The sequence below is a fragment of the Lampetra fluviatilis genome, chromosome 44 (genome assembly GCF_964198595.1).
Source record: "Lampetra fluviatilis chromosome 44, kcLamFluv1.1, whole genome shotgun sequence".
Classification (NCBI taxonomy): Eukaryota; Metazoa; Chordata; class Hyperoartia; order Petromyzontiformes; family Petromyzontidae; genus Lampetra; species Lampetra fluviatilis.
The window spans coordinates 7,675,300-7,691,388 of record NC_136318.1 but is presented as its reverse complement, the minus strand read 5'-3'; the positions used below and the strand labels follow the sequence as shown (position 1 = coordinate 7,691,388).

Below are 16,089 nucleotides of genomic sequence, written 5' to 3'. Positions count from 1 at the left end.
AAACTAATTTGAGGGGCTTTTCTTCTGTTCTGCCCATCCCTCACTCACCTCGGGCCAGCTAATCTTAGAACACACAGCCGAGTGATGTATAGCGCCCCCACCGCCCCCTGTACACACTGCTGTTTAATCCAGGTGTCAATAGAGTCAATGGCCCAATGAACCACCGTGCATACGAGCGGCATTCCAGAATCAAATCCTCGATGACATAATCCCCCGGTCAGTAGAAGCCCCGAGGTGCCCGGCCTGGGGCAGTGGGTTGTGAATGAAGCCGAGGCACGCTACTACGCGCCTAGGGTCAGAGGCACACGCTGGGCAATGCTCTTTGGCGTACGGAGCAGCGTCGGAGATGCGTTGGTTAAGGGGCCATTCACAGCCGTGCTGAGTTTTGTTCGTGGGTTATGCTGCGCTGGCTGTCCCGATGTTTTGCTTCGCGCGCTGGGAGCCCTCTTTGGGAACCGAATAAAATTCAGCAATTAAAACTTGAGCAGGAAACTCACGGGACGGCTAGGCCATTGAAACGAGGTAAGAGCTGAACTGGCCTTGTGCACAGTTCATTAATTCCAGAACCTGGGGTATTGGCACAGCGCTTAGCAATTGACAGAGTAATTGAGACTTGGGTGATCTTATCTATACGGATCCACTTTGCCAGGACACAACAATGATAAGCTTTTCCCAAAAACTCCCAATTGGAAAAGCCCTCGCAACGTTAATTCACATAAATGCGCGCTTTCAATTAAGTTTACACGAAATAATAATGAAACTGTACGAGCCGTAACATGACCTGCTGGTTTGGGAAACGGCGATATAGGCAACATCACATCTCGAAACCACAACCTTGGCATACCCCAGAGACAATAGCAAACAAAATAATTTATCTGTCTTATCAACCGCCCACTTGATTTTCAATTTCAACTGGGGGCGGGGGTCTTCTTATTTCTTCACCCACTGATGTGGGAAACGTGTCCTCAAATGCTTCCCATTGATTCGCTTGCGAGCAATGACGCGAGTTTGAAAGTGATAGTGACTTTTGCCAAATGGTGTCAACAGGTCAGGTGAACGCATCTATGAGCATTTGGCACTTTGACATATTTCACATCAGCCTTTCTATCCCCCCCCCGCCCCAAAATAACTGAATATTAAATTGCTTCGCGTGGTTAAGTATAATGAGTGCACGAAAGCGTATTAAGTGCATTAAAGACGTGAAAAAAGGCTTGATTTTTTGCCAGACTTTTAGGCAAATGTGCTCCTACTTGTACAAGAGCATAATGAATCAACTTTATGGGATGAACCTGTGTCCGCACACTGAACGCTATTCTGAACAAAGCCCACGCAATTTATATGGAAATTCAGCGCTGACGTATTATTGCTGAAATGTTATTTCACTCTTATATCTGCGGATAAAAATCAAGGGATGGACAATCAATCCAAGCCAGTCACCCACAGTCTGTACAGTCGTATGACAAGTCGAAAAATACCACCACTACCACTACCACAAACGCCAAACATTCATCCATAAGTCATCTTCCTATTCTTATGAAATGCGTCTAGCACTTATATATTACATCCTTTAATTTGTAAACATGAGAATCTATGTTGTGGCATTTCTTGAAAACCAGTTGTTGAGAAATCAATCTCCGAAGGGCACAGTTTTCCACGGAAACATAATCTCAAATTACCCTGGATACCTATCCTACAGAAGGCCTCTATGAAACATCGAATGTTCCTAATGAAAACATGTACAATTGCTATTCAATAACAATAAACGTGTTCTTGTTGTACCAATGTTGTTGTTGTGCTAAATGAGAAACTGTCAAGGATGTTGGCAGGCTCTAACACATTAATATTATGATTAGGCACGTAACAATTCATACCGCTCAGCGATACGATCACTCGTCACAATTCAGGGTCACGATTAAATTAGAGATGTTTTCATTTTTCCGTCAAAATATTGCCCGTCTTGGTCGCATTATTTATATATTTTTTCAGTTAAAAGTAACATTTGCCTATGTATTTATTTGAATGCGATCTAGCAAAAAACCGTCCAAGTTTTCAAAACCTTCGCGCGCGCAATTCAACGCGCTCATCCCGAACGCACAAAGAATATCGCGAGCGACCCGATACGTCGTTACATGCCCGGACCATTCTGCGTAACACTCCCATTGCAAACGACAGGTAACGGGATATTAGCAAGCGCGCGGTAATAACCCCCCTGAACACAACAACACCGTTCTCCTAACTTAACAAAGAGGGCCAAAGAGAACGGATGGCCAACATCTCGCAATTAAAGTGCCCGCCTTGTTGCTGGTGAAACGCATCACGTGTTTTGCTGTGAACGCAAAGAGTCACCGAAAGCACACACATTCTTTGCGTAGCAACTTGGAAGTCGGTGAAACGAAGCGTCGCAATGTAAGCGCGATCTTTTAAAACAGAACGTTTAAAATAATAAAACGTTATTTGACAACTAAAACCTGTTTCCCAAGAGTTGCACGAGAAAATCGAGAGTCAGATTGCAGATGAAGTGATCTCGGGGTTATCACTGTTGTTAAAATAAACATTGATACGCATCCCCAAACATCACCATTGTGATAACTGAACCCTGTATAAAGCACTGGCTCTGTACATTTTAAAATACGTCCCTTTTTCGCCCTTTCAGACTTCAGAGAACGAACCAGGAAAGGAAACCAAATGACACATTTTTGCCGAAAGGGGTTGTTGGTACTTCCGCAGATTTCTTCCACTCCACCGGGGAAAAGGTCCGACGTGTCAGTGATTGAGTAAATGCTCCGATTGGCCCTCTTCGGAAGTGCAGCACGTCTTCCCAAATGACTGGAAAGTCGATGGACTCTCGGGGCTGGAGGCCAAAGTGACAGAGTTCAGGAAGTGGACCGGCTCACTTTTTTTCTCGCTCTTCTTCGGCCACAGTTGAGCCCTGGCGGCTGCAGGCGTCCCGCATGCACAGGCCGCTGGCTTCTGCAATGGCACGCATTCACCCAGCTTACTTGAGCAGGGCAATGTCGATGAAGGCTAAGCAAGCCAGAATTCGCAGTAACAAACCGTCGCTGTACACATAAATACATACGAAACTATTAATACTAAGCATTTTTTTTTTTTTTACCAGGTAAGGCCCACTGAGCTGTACGGCTCTTTTTCAGAAGCGACGTGGACAAAAGAATGATAGCTGAACGAAGTGGCTTACCACCGTGTGGGAATGTATAGCAGCCAACTGCTGTAAACGCATGTTGATTCTAAATGTGGAGGGAAAAACCGGAGGGCCCGGAGAAAAATCCACAAGACCACATAAAGAAAGAGAGACACGCAAACTCCAAATATAAAAGGCGTTAAGAGTCGAGCTCGAGCCCACGGCCTCCTGCATACTAGGCGAGGTCGTTAACATCTTGCCACCCGCCCGCCCCCACGTGTAGCCATCCAAACTGTTGAGGCTAGGGCTGGTACAGCACACGAAGCGGTGTGGCCAGCACCACTATGCTTGGCCACCTGTCTACACCCCACCACACCTGGGGAACACACCATGAGCCAGCACTTCTTAAGGTTAAAACGGGGCACAAAACAAGAGTTGGTGGTGGGGCTAGCGTCCAGTCATCCGCTAAGGCCACATGGCCTTAGCGGATTTTCTCGGAGGCAAGTGTTGTTTGCGAGCACCTGTTAAGATCGGCACGTCGCACGAGGAGATGCTGTGGCCAGGAGCACACCCAGTCGCCTTTAAATCCCCAGTGCTGATATTTGCACAGTGGAACCGGGTTCAGCTCAGCTATCACTCGCCGCTGATGTCATCCGTGACCGGGAATTGATCTCGGGCCGCAGTGGTTCAGAGCATAGTGCGCTAATCAATATGCCACCGCTACTCACACATACACACACACACACACGAACATTATCTGAGGTCAAGGGCCACATGGTGTGATGTAGTGTCCCACCCATGCATGGAGCTGTGGTGTCTATTTGACAAAGGTGTAGCTCCTTCTGACACAACCCCACTTGTTCACTGCGTCTGTTACTTGCCACCAAAATATTTAAAACATGCTCAGGGCATGTCTATACATCATCTATGTTTCTATGCATCATCTACATTTCTATACATCTAAAAACTATGCACGCTGGCTCGTCTCTTGGTGGCCGATACAAACGGGCGCGGTTTTGTGACACGTCAACAGCGACTCTCTCCTCGAGTTTTATAGCTGAGCGGATTCCTCCGGTAGAAAGAAACGTTCGGATTCTCACAAACACCTGCTTGTTTGGTGCGCACATTCAGCACATCGGCGGGCGAGTGTATCAGTGTATTACCTTTTTTAAAAGTAACTTAACCATTTTGGACTTAAAGCTTTCGTGACTGCAGGAATTCATATTCTTTGGGTCTTTCGGTGAAGTCACGTAGATAGGTTCAAAGAAAATAACAAACAATAACAAAAAACTACGACGTTTCGATCGCAACACAAGCGTTCGTCATCAGGAAGATCGAAACGTCGTAGTTGTTTCTTATTCTTTGTTATTTTCTTTGAACCTATCTACGTGACTTCCCCGAAAGACCCAAAGAATAATAAAAAAAATATTTTATACTTTTACGCAAACAGTAGTGGGAGTTCTGGACCCGGCTGACTGCCACGACACGTGTTGGAAGCCAATTCACTGGGGGGGGCTACTCTTCAATCGAGAGGGGGCGCCACGGTAGGGAGATGTTAACTATCTCGCCTGGTATGCAGGAGGTCGTGAGTTCGATTACGACCCTCATGCCTACATATTTGGAGTTTGCATGTTTCTCTTCCCGTGGCCGCGTGGATTTATATCCGGTTCCTCCGGCTCTTCCCTCCACATTTCGGAACATGCGTTTAGAGTAATTGGTTGCTCTAAATTGATAAGCCACTTCGTTGAGCTATTCGTTTCGTGACCAGGCCGCCTCTGAAAAAGAGCTATATCGCTCAGTGGGCCTTACCTGGTAAAATAAAAAGTTTAGTTTCGTAAATAAAACCATTTTTTTGTTTTAATTTTATGTCCCGGAAGAGATTTGTGAACCAATAAGCTCCGGGACAGCCCAGCGATCTGGATGGCAAAAAATGTCCCGCAGATATAACTGCTGCACCCGAGCTGTAAGTGCTCTGACACGTGCATTGTCTTTGTACTCATCTTCTTGGTTCTTTCGGTAAAGTCACGTAGAATGGAAATAATAAAAAAATAAAAACAAACCATACTAAAATCATTCTCACGACGTTTCGGTCACAACGCAAGCAGCCATCCTCAGGTGGAGAACAGGTCTGTCGAGAAGAACCAAGAAGATGAATCCCTGCAGTCACGAAAGCTTTAAATCGAAATGTCTTTGTACTTTTCGATTTAAAGCTTTCGTGACTGCAGGGATTCATCTTCTTGGTTCTTTCGGTAAAGTCACGTAGAAGGGAAGTAATAAAATAATAAAAATAAAAATAACACATTGTTTTATTATGTTTTATTTTTATTATTTTATTACTTCCCTTCTACGTGACTTTACCGAAAGAACCAAGAAGATGTCTTTGTACTGTTCGCCTGTCGGCGTTCTCTGGTCTGACACTGGCAGTGAGACTAGGCCATAAACAAAGGCTGTCTCTGGTGTAGGCCGATCAGCTTCAAAGCCAATGCTTATTATCAGAGCGTGTTCGTTTGCATGTTCTGCCACAAGTACGCGTGGGCAATGCAGACTCTGATGCCTAGTAAAAAGTATCGATTTGGTGTTATAACATCTTAACACAACTCATGCTGGCAAAAAAAGCCCCATGGATACCCCCTCCTCTCATTCGTAATCCTTCTTATGTTACAGATAGGTGGACTTCAATTGAGCGTTTCGGTTTCTTTTGCAAGCTTAAAGAGCCCATAAACCCTTTGTTTTACCATGTAAACAGATTACGAGCTATCAGAATTAGGTCAACGCTGGCTTACATTTTTGTTGTTGCTGCAAGCTTCTTAAAATGTGAACGCGGGCGACTCGGCTTTTGTTTTTTTGGAATAGATAGATCGATCGAATCGCGAAGCCTTTCCCACCCGCCAAAGTTCGAACTCTTAGGAAATAAAGTTGTCGGGGAAAACCAATCCGCGCTGTCATACGGCACACACGAGGAGGCGGCGGGTAGCTTACAATATAAATAATACTCGACATACACACAGCAGGACAATCCACACCGCAGCGCACACAACACCAACAGAGCACAAGCAAATCTGGGCTGTGTCCAGGGGGGTGGGTGGGCCTACACAAAACTGCGATAAAAGTTACAAGACGCAGCAGGTTACGACAAGATGCAGAAAACTTTAACACACACACACAAAACAAACCCCGTGTTTTTTTTTAAAGAGTGGCGGAGCGAGAAGTTTTGTATCTCGTTGGAGGGGTTGACAGGTGTGCCTGTACCTTTTCACGAAACGCCGCGGCTGATGTGCAGCAGCTGACACTGCCCCTAAAGAGTCTCATGCCCGGCTGCCTTTTTGTAACTATAAACAAGGGGAGTAACTGAGCCCTTAGCTATTTAAAGGCTCAATGAATCCGCCGTAGGGTGGGTGGTGGCAGGAGGCCTCCACACTGCCGGTCCCCGTGAATTTCGCACGAGGCGAGTAAGTCAATTCAACTCTGCGTCCATGTCCAAAACCTCCAAAGTTTTGGTTTTTATTGTGCAACTGATGTTGAACGTAGGAGTGTGTGCCATCTCGAATTGGCCTCCACGTTTGTTACAGCTTTTGCTGTTATGCCTGCTGATGCTAGGAGATGAGCTTTAATAATAATAATTGACCACGTGGCCAAGTGGTCCAAGCGATATCCATACTCGGGAGTCATCCTCTCTCAGTGCTTCATAGATGTGCGGAAAACATGCCCTGGGCTGCAATGTCTCGAAACTTGGCAATTGGACATCTGTGAAAAATTGCTTTATAGCCCATCGGATTCTTTCAGTATACAGAAATATTCTGATGAACTAATTTGATACGCATTGAGTATAGCCGTGGGACGAACCATCTATGCATGAAAGTATATCAATGTACATAATTCATTGTTAACATCTGTCAATTACATTTTTCTAAAACGTAGTTTTTTTTTTACATGCAAACATAGTACTCTGTATTCGTGTCCAATTCGTCCTTTACTGTCTAAACACCGACCCAATTGTGTGTACGTACGTTGAACTTCTTTCGCACCGTACGTAGCCAACCGTACCAAGGCGGAGGTCAACAATTGGACTCCTGCATGCCCCGGGAACATTGTGCCCTCATAGGCCACTAGCTCATGCAAGCGACGTTTGAATATTAACTAACGAACAAACCCACCTGAAACAGATGCCACGTCAACCGGAAGGACCCCAGCGGTAGTCCACGGAGGTTGGGCTGAAAGTGCCTGATCAAGGTCTGATTCCTGTTCATCCTCTCCCACGCCCGCACCGCATACTTGGCCGTGCCTCTCGTTGGCGTACGGCGCAGTATTGTCCAAGCAGTCTGAGCACAGCTGCACTGAATCAGTCTGACCACCTGTTAGGAAAAGAACAGCATTTCAAAAAAGCAAAAATCCTTTGAAGTGCTTTTTTTTCTCTCTCACTGTGTCCAGCTTCTCACAATCACCGCACACGCACGCAAGGGAATATTATTTTAATTGATAAACAGTTAAAACACTTAATCCACTTAACCTCGGAAAAATATGTTTTTTTAATTGGTTGCCCAGCTGTAATTAGAGACATTTTTGGACGTTTTTCCCCACTAAATTAGTAGCATAAGAGTCCAAGAGTGTGAATGCAGTCCAGTCTGCAATGCCTTACAGTGCCAAGTCTGAAAATATTTCTGCACTGCATTGGAAACACACGCCCACACACACATTTATCATTTATTTTAACTAGTTTTTTTCGGGGGGGGGGGGGTGGTGAGAACTTAATTAACACCACTACGACCATTGTCACACAAAGCCATCAAGCACAAAAACGGTGAAATATTTGGGGGCTATCCATCGTAAAACATATTGCAAAAACATTTTCTTCAATCCGGTGTTCATAGACCAGCACCATTCATAATGAAACACTCTCTCTCTGACACACACAAATGTACGAATACAGTCTTATATTTTGCGTGAAGCAATGTTTTAAAAAGTCCACCATCATACAGAGACAAAGATCCCCCATATGGCCTTAACAAACTGTTGGGGCAAGTGCTGTTAGCGAGCACCTATGAAGGCCGGCACTGTGGCACATGAAGGGGTGGGTGCCCAGCACCACGCCTGGCCGCCTTTGTCTCCCAAGTGGCGATGTTTACTACACACCGCACCCAGGTACTCATTCGAGGCTGAGTCGACATAGTTGTTGGCCGTGAGCGGTAATCGAACTATGGTGTCCGGGTTCGTAGCGCAGCGCACTAAACGAGACACTACCACTCCCCATCATAGACACACACTTACACCTACATACACATGTGCACACGAAAACAAACATGTTTTTTTGAACACTGAGTTCAACATGTTTAATTGTAATTAGTATGCTTTGTTTAATTGATTGAAAAATCTGTTTTGTATATACATTGTTCGTTTTTTTCGTGCGGTTTTCATATAAAGCCCTCCTAGGTTCCCAGCCTCATCTGCACACTTGCTTACGGCACACGCAAGACGCAGTGTTGCATCACACGATTATAAGGTGGTCGTAGCTTTTCAGAGGCCTCCATCCAGCAGTGTACAGAGATTATGGCTGATGACCCATACTGTGTTGTATATGTGCATCAGTTAATGTTTTGGATATGTACATTAAACATTACATTACGGTACATCCCAAAGTTTACAGTATGTACATTATTCTATTGTATGTAATTATATTGTTTGCATTTAATTTATATTCTTTTGATGCCGCTCAGAAACCATAATCGCCACACTCGCGTCACGTACCGCCACGCTCACTCCTACCGATCCAACCTATCTGCACACCTGGGCTCCAGACAAAATTACATTCTTGGACAAAATCAATTCCTACCCTGGGCATAAGTATTTTCTCCCACCTGTACGCACCGATCCAGACAACAAGAAAGCGTTGCACTTATCTCTCTCTGTGCCACACCCACCGGCGCTTCTGACTTTCGCAAGTTTGCCAATCGTTCCTTGAAAATTGTATTCCACTGAAGTGGTCTATATTTTCCTGTCGCCTTTGTCGTTGCTTATGTAACCCCCAGCAACACATTGGCAGAATTGGAAACCTCTCGACAGGCAAAGATGCATCGTCGGGAAAAATGTTTGTTCCGGTAAATATCGAGTGCCTGCTGCAGTATCCATGAACGATGGTGGCATTCAAAGACGGCTGAGCTTAACGTGGAAGAGTAGGCCAAAACACCCTCTTCAATGAGGCTCCCTAGAGCTCGTAATAATGCAGGCCCTTCCGCCAGAAGCAGCGTGATTAAATAATTCAGGGCTGCACATTTATCTTGGAAATGTTAGTAGTAGTAGTATTATTCGTATTCAAATTTGTATTTGTGCCTGCATGCGCTGGGTTTCTGCTCGATGCATCAATAACAAATATCTTATACAATTCTCCATAAGATAATTTAAATATCCAATACAAGTTTGCGCCCCTCCGATTAGCACGAAAGAAGTTCAACATCCGTACATCTTTCTGGGCAGCACCGCTACATGACGCTCCTGGGTGGTACGCTATCCTCATTTCTGCAATATGTTTGAATCGCAATTGTGCAACGATTTAAATGCGCTATCGATTTCAATTTCCGCACGTCACAACTTAAAGTCAAGACACTTCTTGTTATTAATACGAATGTGGAATCATGTAAAAATTGAACTTTGTTGATATTAAGAAAACAACATTCCATTCGCATGGCACATTTCAGGATCAAGGTCTCACAATGCCCTGAATTAACATGCCAAAAGTTCTTAATTATCCATGTTTAGTCGAATTGCAAAGGGTTAGCAATAGCTCAATAACTACAACAAGTAATTGCGTGTGTCTCTGGCTAAGAAGTGAATAGGAATTTTTAAAAAGTAGTCCTTAATATGTGTTTAGCTGATCTTTCGCAATATTAATTTAACACGCAGGAGGCTTTCACGACCCGTATTATGCATAACAGACGTTTTTGAGTTAGATCGGGTAAATATAAATTTGTTGTTAAACCCGCCACCACCACTAAGTGACAACATTTCGCAATGTTGTCACTCATCTCACAGTTGTGTCCACCTCATTTCACAAATTACAGTAGCCTATTAAAATACAATTAAAGGGGGTAAATGGGATGCAATCAATGTTGTTGTTTAAAACATGGTGTGAATTCATGATGAAATAAATAAACATGACAACCGTCTTTTACAATGAGATGTTTTGAAAAAAAAATCCGCCGAGTGGAAAGACGTTGTGACGATTGGACGGACATTTCAATACCATGCGAGGGAGACTTTCCAAGGGCACAGACGCCCAGATTGTGCATTCCGTTCACGCACGACACGGAAATAAAACGAAACTACAATATTTGTTGGCGTTCGAAATGTACCAAATATCAAGGAATTTCCACATAGCCTCGTTTTAGCAGATTATGGGAGCGAGTGCTGTTAAGTGAGCATCTATTAAAGGCAGAACTGTCAACCCATACGGCTTACCCATATTCATGTCCAGGAAAATTGAGTTTTCAGGTCCATACGGCGTACAGCCATTTCAATACGGCCAACATTGATTTTTTTGTCAAACGGGAGCAAAAAAACGATTCAATTTGTTTGTGTTTCTCCCTCGTGATGGGACTTTGTTGGATGAACGTTGAGAATTATCAGGATCTAAGTTGGTCTGTTATAAGGTCGGGCACTGATAAGGGGTTGAGGGTAATGTAATGGCAGGGCTGTGCACGAGGTAGTACTTTGGTCTGCACTGCACCCAGCAGCTTTTTCTCTCCCTGGTGATGACGATGATGGTGTTTATAGACTGCGCAATGTACTCATTTTAAAGCCGAGTCAACTCAGGGAAGAATGAGCACAGGGTTCATGGCCCACTTGCCACCGATGTTATCCATGGGTGGAAATTTTAGCCAGGACATCAGGTTCACTGCGCCACCAACATTTACAAAGATAAAGATGCCCCGTATAAACTTTCAACAGACTGTTGGGGAAAGTGCTGTTAGCGAGCACCTATGAAGGCTGGCAAAGGCACACGAGGGGGTGGTGTGGCCAACACCACACCAGGCCACATTTAACTCCCCAGTGGTGAAGCTTACACGTGGCGCCAGGTACTCATTTAAGGCTGAGTCGACCAGGGACAGGTTCAAATATCCGCCACCGTTATTGGCCTTAAGCGGGAATCGAACTCGGGTTGCCGGCTTCACAGAGCAATGCGCGAAAACCTTTGCGCCACAGCTCCCTACTACTTATGCGCATGGACACGCGCGTGCACATACATGCACGGGGCTTCATATTCTTAGGTTTTTTCCGGTAAAGTCACGTAGGTAAAAAATTTAAATGAATAAAAGTAAAAATAAAATAAATAAAAAACACGACGTTTCGGAGGCAACACAAGCTTCCGTCTTCAGGTGGAACCGTCACAGTGACTTTACCGAAAAAACCTAAGAATATGAATCCTTGCAGTCACGAAAGCTTCACATCTAGAATGCACGGGGCTCACTCACAGTAGCAGGCGAAAATGAAGGGACGTCCAAAAAAAAAAGAAAGAAGAAGAGAGCTGTCCGCTCGGCGAGATGGGTACAGTGGGGTGGTTCTTAAGCCAGGGATCCGTCACGGTCTAACGCAACCATCTGCTAGCAGACAGTTGGGGCCAAGCGCGGAATGGAGCGCAGATGAATTTCTGACGCACATCTGCCGAGCGCGCTCACTCAGAGGTCGCAGGTCGGCGCCGGCGCATATTTCCGAAGGGGCCCTCTGCGACAGACATCTGCGCAGGGTTGCCTCTGGCGTGATCCTCGAGCGCGCATTCCGTAATGATTATGGAGATGCACGCGATCTTGTCTGAGCAATCTGCGGGGGCAGCACTGCGAGCTCATGGCAGCCTCCCGGGCTTACTTGTTTAATTATAAAAAAAAAATTGGTTTCTTTTCCGCGACTCGGTGGGTACGCGCGCAAGCGGACGGCGTTTCAAATCTCGGGCAGGTGGCGGAGGGGTTTTTTTTTTTTTGGGGCTCGTTTTCCTTCCCCCGCACCTCCGATTAGCACGGTCGGCTACGTGCGGCACGGGGGACGTTCAACGTGCGCTTGCACAATCGGGCGCGGTCGGCGGCGACGTGGCGCGCCTGCAAGCCGGAACTGCTCGTGGAGTTGGCGGATCACGCCCGAGATCGGGAACTTCCACGGTGCACAGTGTGTTCTTCGTTGCAAGGCCTTTAGCGCCCTCCCCCCCCCCACCCCCGCCCGACAATTCAGAAATAATTATAGATTTGAAGTTTTCGTGACTGCAAGGATCCATACTCTTTGGTTCTTTCGGTAAAGTCACGTAGGTGAAAATAAAATAAAAATAACTAAATCACGACGTTTGACCGAAAGAACCAAAAAGTAATACACAAATAGTGAAAACACCGCCCCTATCACGATCGTGCGTTCAAACCCCCAATGGTTTCAAATGTGTGGCGGCCCTCACACAATGATGATGTCTAATCGGCCAAAGTGCCCCCCCTCGACCGCCCCCTTTGAAAATGAGTGAAGAACACTGCCGCAGCCGATTCGGATCGGATCGTCACGCCGGCGCGACGTGAAACCGCCAAGCTGCGGCGTTGGCGAGGAGACGACTGCTACGTCCGTACGGCAGGCAGGCTGCCGACCACATCTGTACGGATTTCTGAGCGGTGCAGCTCCGTCATGGGTGTGGGTTTTCAGCTGTTTCCGACCGTTGGCGAAAGCGCTCAAGAATAAACGAGGGATTGTGACATCCCGGGACACGCAGGGCCTTCCTTGAAAAAAAAATAATCTTGAAACTCGGATAACGCTTTGTCGGACAAACAGAGGACTACTATGAGATCACGTGACACGCGGCTCCTGTGAGCCGTCAAAGGCCTCGGAGGGCACGCCATTCTCAATGGGATCAAGGATGGCGTAGAAATGGCTTGAGTTACGGCGTTGCACATGCGCCTTCATGGATTTGCGGGTTTCTTACTGGGTGACTAGTGAACCTTGATCTATGATCTGATTCTGCGAGAGGTGAAAGCCTGCAGGACAAAAAATAAATAAACCCAGATATAATCTCGAATTAAATTTGTACGCATAAATACACCTCATCTGTAAATACCCATACTGGTGACACAAACTATCATTTGATCTGCACGGCGTGTGTGTTTCATTAACACCATTAACCTCACCAGCTTGGAGACATTTAATAATCACATAGTGAAATGCAATGAATACGTTTACCAGATTCACCACACTCCACAGACATTTACACAAAGATCCGCCGTGTAGCCCTAATGTCCTGTTGGGGCAAGTGCTGTTAGCGGGCAGCACCTATGAAGGTCGGCACGGCACACGAGGGGGTGGGTTGCCAGCACCACGCCCGGCGCATTTGTCTCCCTAGTGACGATGTTTACACGCCGCACCAGGTACTCATTTGAGGCTGAGTCGACCTAGGCGAGGTCCCAGGACGGGTTCAAATATTCACCACTTTTATTAATCCTGAGTGGGAATCGAACTCGGGTGGCCTGGAAAATCGCACAGCACGCTAACCATTGCGCCACCACTCCACACATTTACACAACGCGCCCACACGCTCATACGTTTTTTCTATCACATTAAGGTCCAATAATATTATCTGCTGTGGTTAATGATTGAAGACTGAGGATGTTGATTGATGGCAATGACAAAGGAGTCAAGTGCTGATTTATAACGTGACGTGTCACAACTGCATTATTGACTCGCGTATTTGCTGACAAGGATGATTGGGTTTGTTTAAAAACACAAAAAAATGTCGAGAGAAAGAAAAGCACAGGCATTTAATTGTAAGTCGCTTGAACATGAACCACATTTAATGTGAGGGTACAGCATGCCTCGTTAGCGTTCGCTTACTCACCGCTGGCATCCATGTATCGATGTAGCTGCTTGGGATGCTGCCATTATTTCATGATTATCACAATGGGCTTGCAATACGGATCGCCAGTTCGAAAAATAAGTGAATACCTTAGTGGGCTTTGCCTGGTAGGATGTACTGCTGTACGCATTTTGGCGTCCTCTGTTCGAGCACTAATTGGGTCGAGGCTCAAAAGAAAGCCGTCCCTTGGTGTGGACCAATCAGTTTCAAGGACAATGCCAATATATTATCATAGTATGTTTTTTGTTTGCATTTCGACTGCAAGTATTGTGGTCAATGCAGACATGAATCCTCCTAAAAAGGTTTCAGTTTTGTTGCCAGAAAAAAGGGGAAAACCCATATTATTAGGATGGGGATGGTTTAGTTTGATTTGTCTGTGTTGGGTGATTTGTTTACTTTCATTGTACTTTACACTCCTATCGTGTTTTATTTGTATTATTTGTTGTGACGTTCTTAGCAGCCCCCAATGGACATCTGTTAAAAAAGAGCTTCATAGCTCATCGGATTCCTCCGGTATAAATAATTATATTGATTCTGATGTTGTACCATGCTGGGTAAGTGTGGGCTGTGAATGGGAGGCCGTGAATCAGTGAACATACATCGTGCTTATTTGTTCTTCATTTCAATACGCAATTTAAACTTTTGTGTGTTCAGGTGATTTGTTAACCTTTATTGTAGTTTGCGCTACTATCGTGTGCGTGTACTGTTTGTTGTTGTAACGTTCTTACCGGCCCCTACTGGAAATCTGATTCCTCCAGTAAAAATAAATATTCCGACTCTGATTCCACGTCGTTGTTTAAAATCCCCTTGTCTCCGTCCGCCCAGCAATATAAATGGCAATAACGCGGTTTAGTTGATCGGCAGGCCGCTGCGTGGTGGGGTGAAGTGTGGACACTTCCCATCCCCCTTTCCAAATCATCAGGATGAGCTCGGCCCTTCCATTAGCAGCGGCGTGAGCAAGCAAATTGCAGGGCTGCGCCGATAAACCCCCTCTCCCCCCCACATTTTCTGTTGTTGCTCAAATCCTATTTCCGCGTTGCTGCTCGTGGTCGCGGGTTCTCACCGCTCTGCGAGCTGACCCAGGTGGTTTTGTCACGGTGCGGAGCGAGTGAATGTCAGAGGGCAGGCCTTAGGAATTGTACGGACAGAGCCCACAAGCTCATTGTGGGGAGTGGGGGGGGGGGTCAGTATGGAGGGGGGCGTTGTTTTTTTTTTGGCGAGACATTTTTTTTGGTTGAAAATGTGCCTCTGCAAATAACCGTGCAAAAAAAAAACGCGCATTTTTTGTTTTTTTCGCGAGGTCGCTATGATACCGCACGGACACAAACGTCGCCCGCGCCCAGAATGCCAACGCCACATCATCACGGTTAGATGCAGTCTCTCGGGGGGGAGGGGGGGTGCAGCAAGTAGTGCAGCGGTTAGCGTACGGTGCTAAGAACCCGGCCACCCAAAGTTAGATTCCCAGCCATGGTTGTGACGAGTGATATCCTAACCGGTTCTGCACCACGCCCCCCACCCATCCAATCTCCATTTACCCATTCATCGACCCACACTGACCAGCGTGATGAAGTTAGAAGGTGCAGCCCGGCAATTGCTTGCTCACACTACTGCTAGAGGAAGGGCCTCCACTAGAGGGAGCTTTACAGAGCCCCTCTAGAGGGCACTTGGCCTACTCTTCTACGCTGGCCAGACATATTGAAAGAGGTAAGAGTACCCCCACGTCATCTAACCACATGTGACCTATATAACTGCAGTGAACACACTGCTCGGTGGACAGAGGCGGGGGAGATTAAAAAAACTTGCACCATATTTTTAACTTAGCACCACGGTGGTGAGATATTAACAACCTCGCCTGGTATACAGGAGGACGTCGGTTCGATCCCAACCCTGACGCCTGTAGTTTGCATGTTTCTCTCCCCGTGGTCGCGTGGATTTTTCTCCGGGTCTCCCGGTTATTCCTTCCACATTTAGAATCAACGTGTGTTTAAGAGTAATTGGCTGCAATAGATTTCCACGTAAGCCACTTCGTTGAGCTATTATTTGTGATAGCCAGGACGCTTCTGAAAAAGAGCTATATAGCTCAGGGGGC

General features: G+C 46.0%; 1 protein-coding gene across 2 annotated transcripts in view; it reads right to left on the bottom strand.

Annotated features, from left to right (window-relative positions):
- Positions 1-1,125: 1,125 nt before the first annotated feature.
- Positions 1,126-16,089, bottom strand: part of LOC144947352 (leucine-rich repeats and immunoglobulin-like domains protein 3) — a 114,217-nt gene continuing 99,253 nt past the window's right edge. For both annotated transcript variants that reach the window (XM_078876625.1, XM_078876626.1), the window contains 2 exons: positions 7,294-7,491; positions 1,126-2,970 (listed from right to left, as the gene is read on the bottom strand). In XM_078876625.1, coding sequence (XP_078732751.1) covers positions 2,891-2,970; positions 7,294-7,491 — 278 coding nt within the window. In that variant the 3' untranslated portion in view covers positions 1,126-2,890. The remainder of the gene's footprint in view (positions 2,971-7,293; positions 7,492-16,089) is intronic.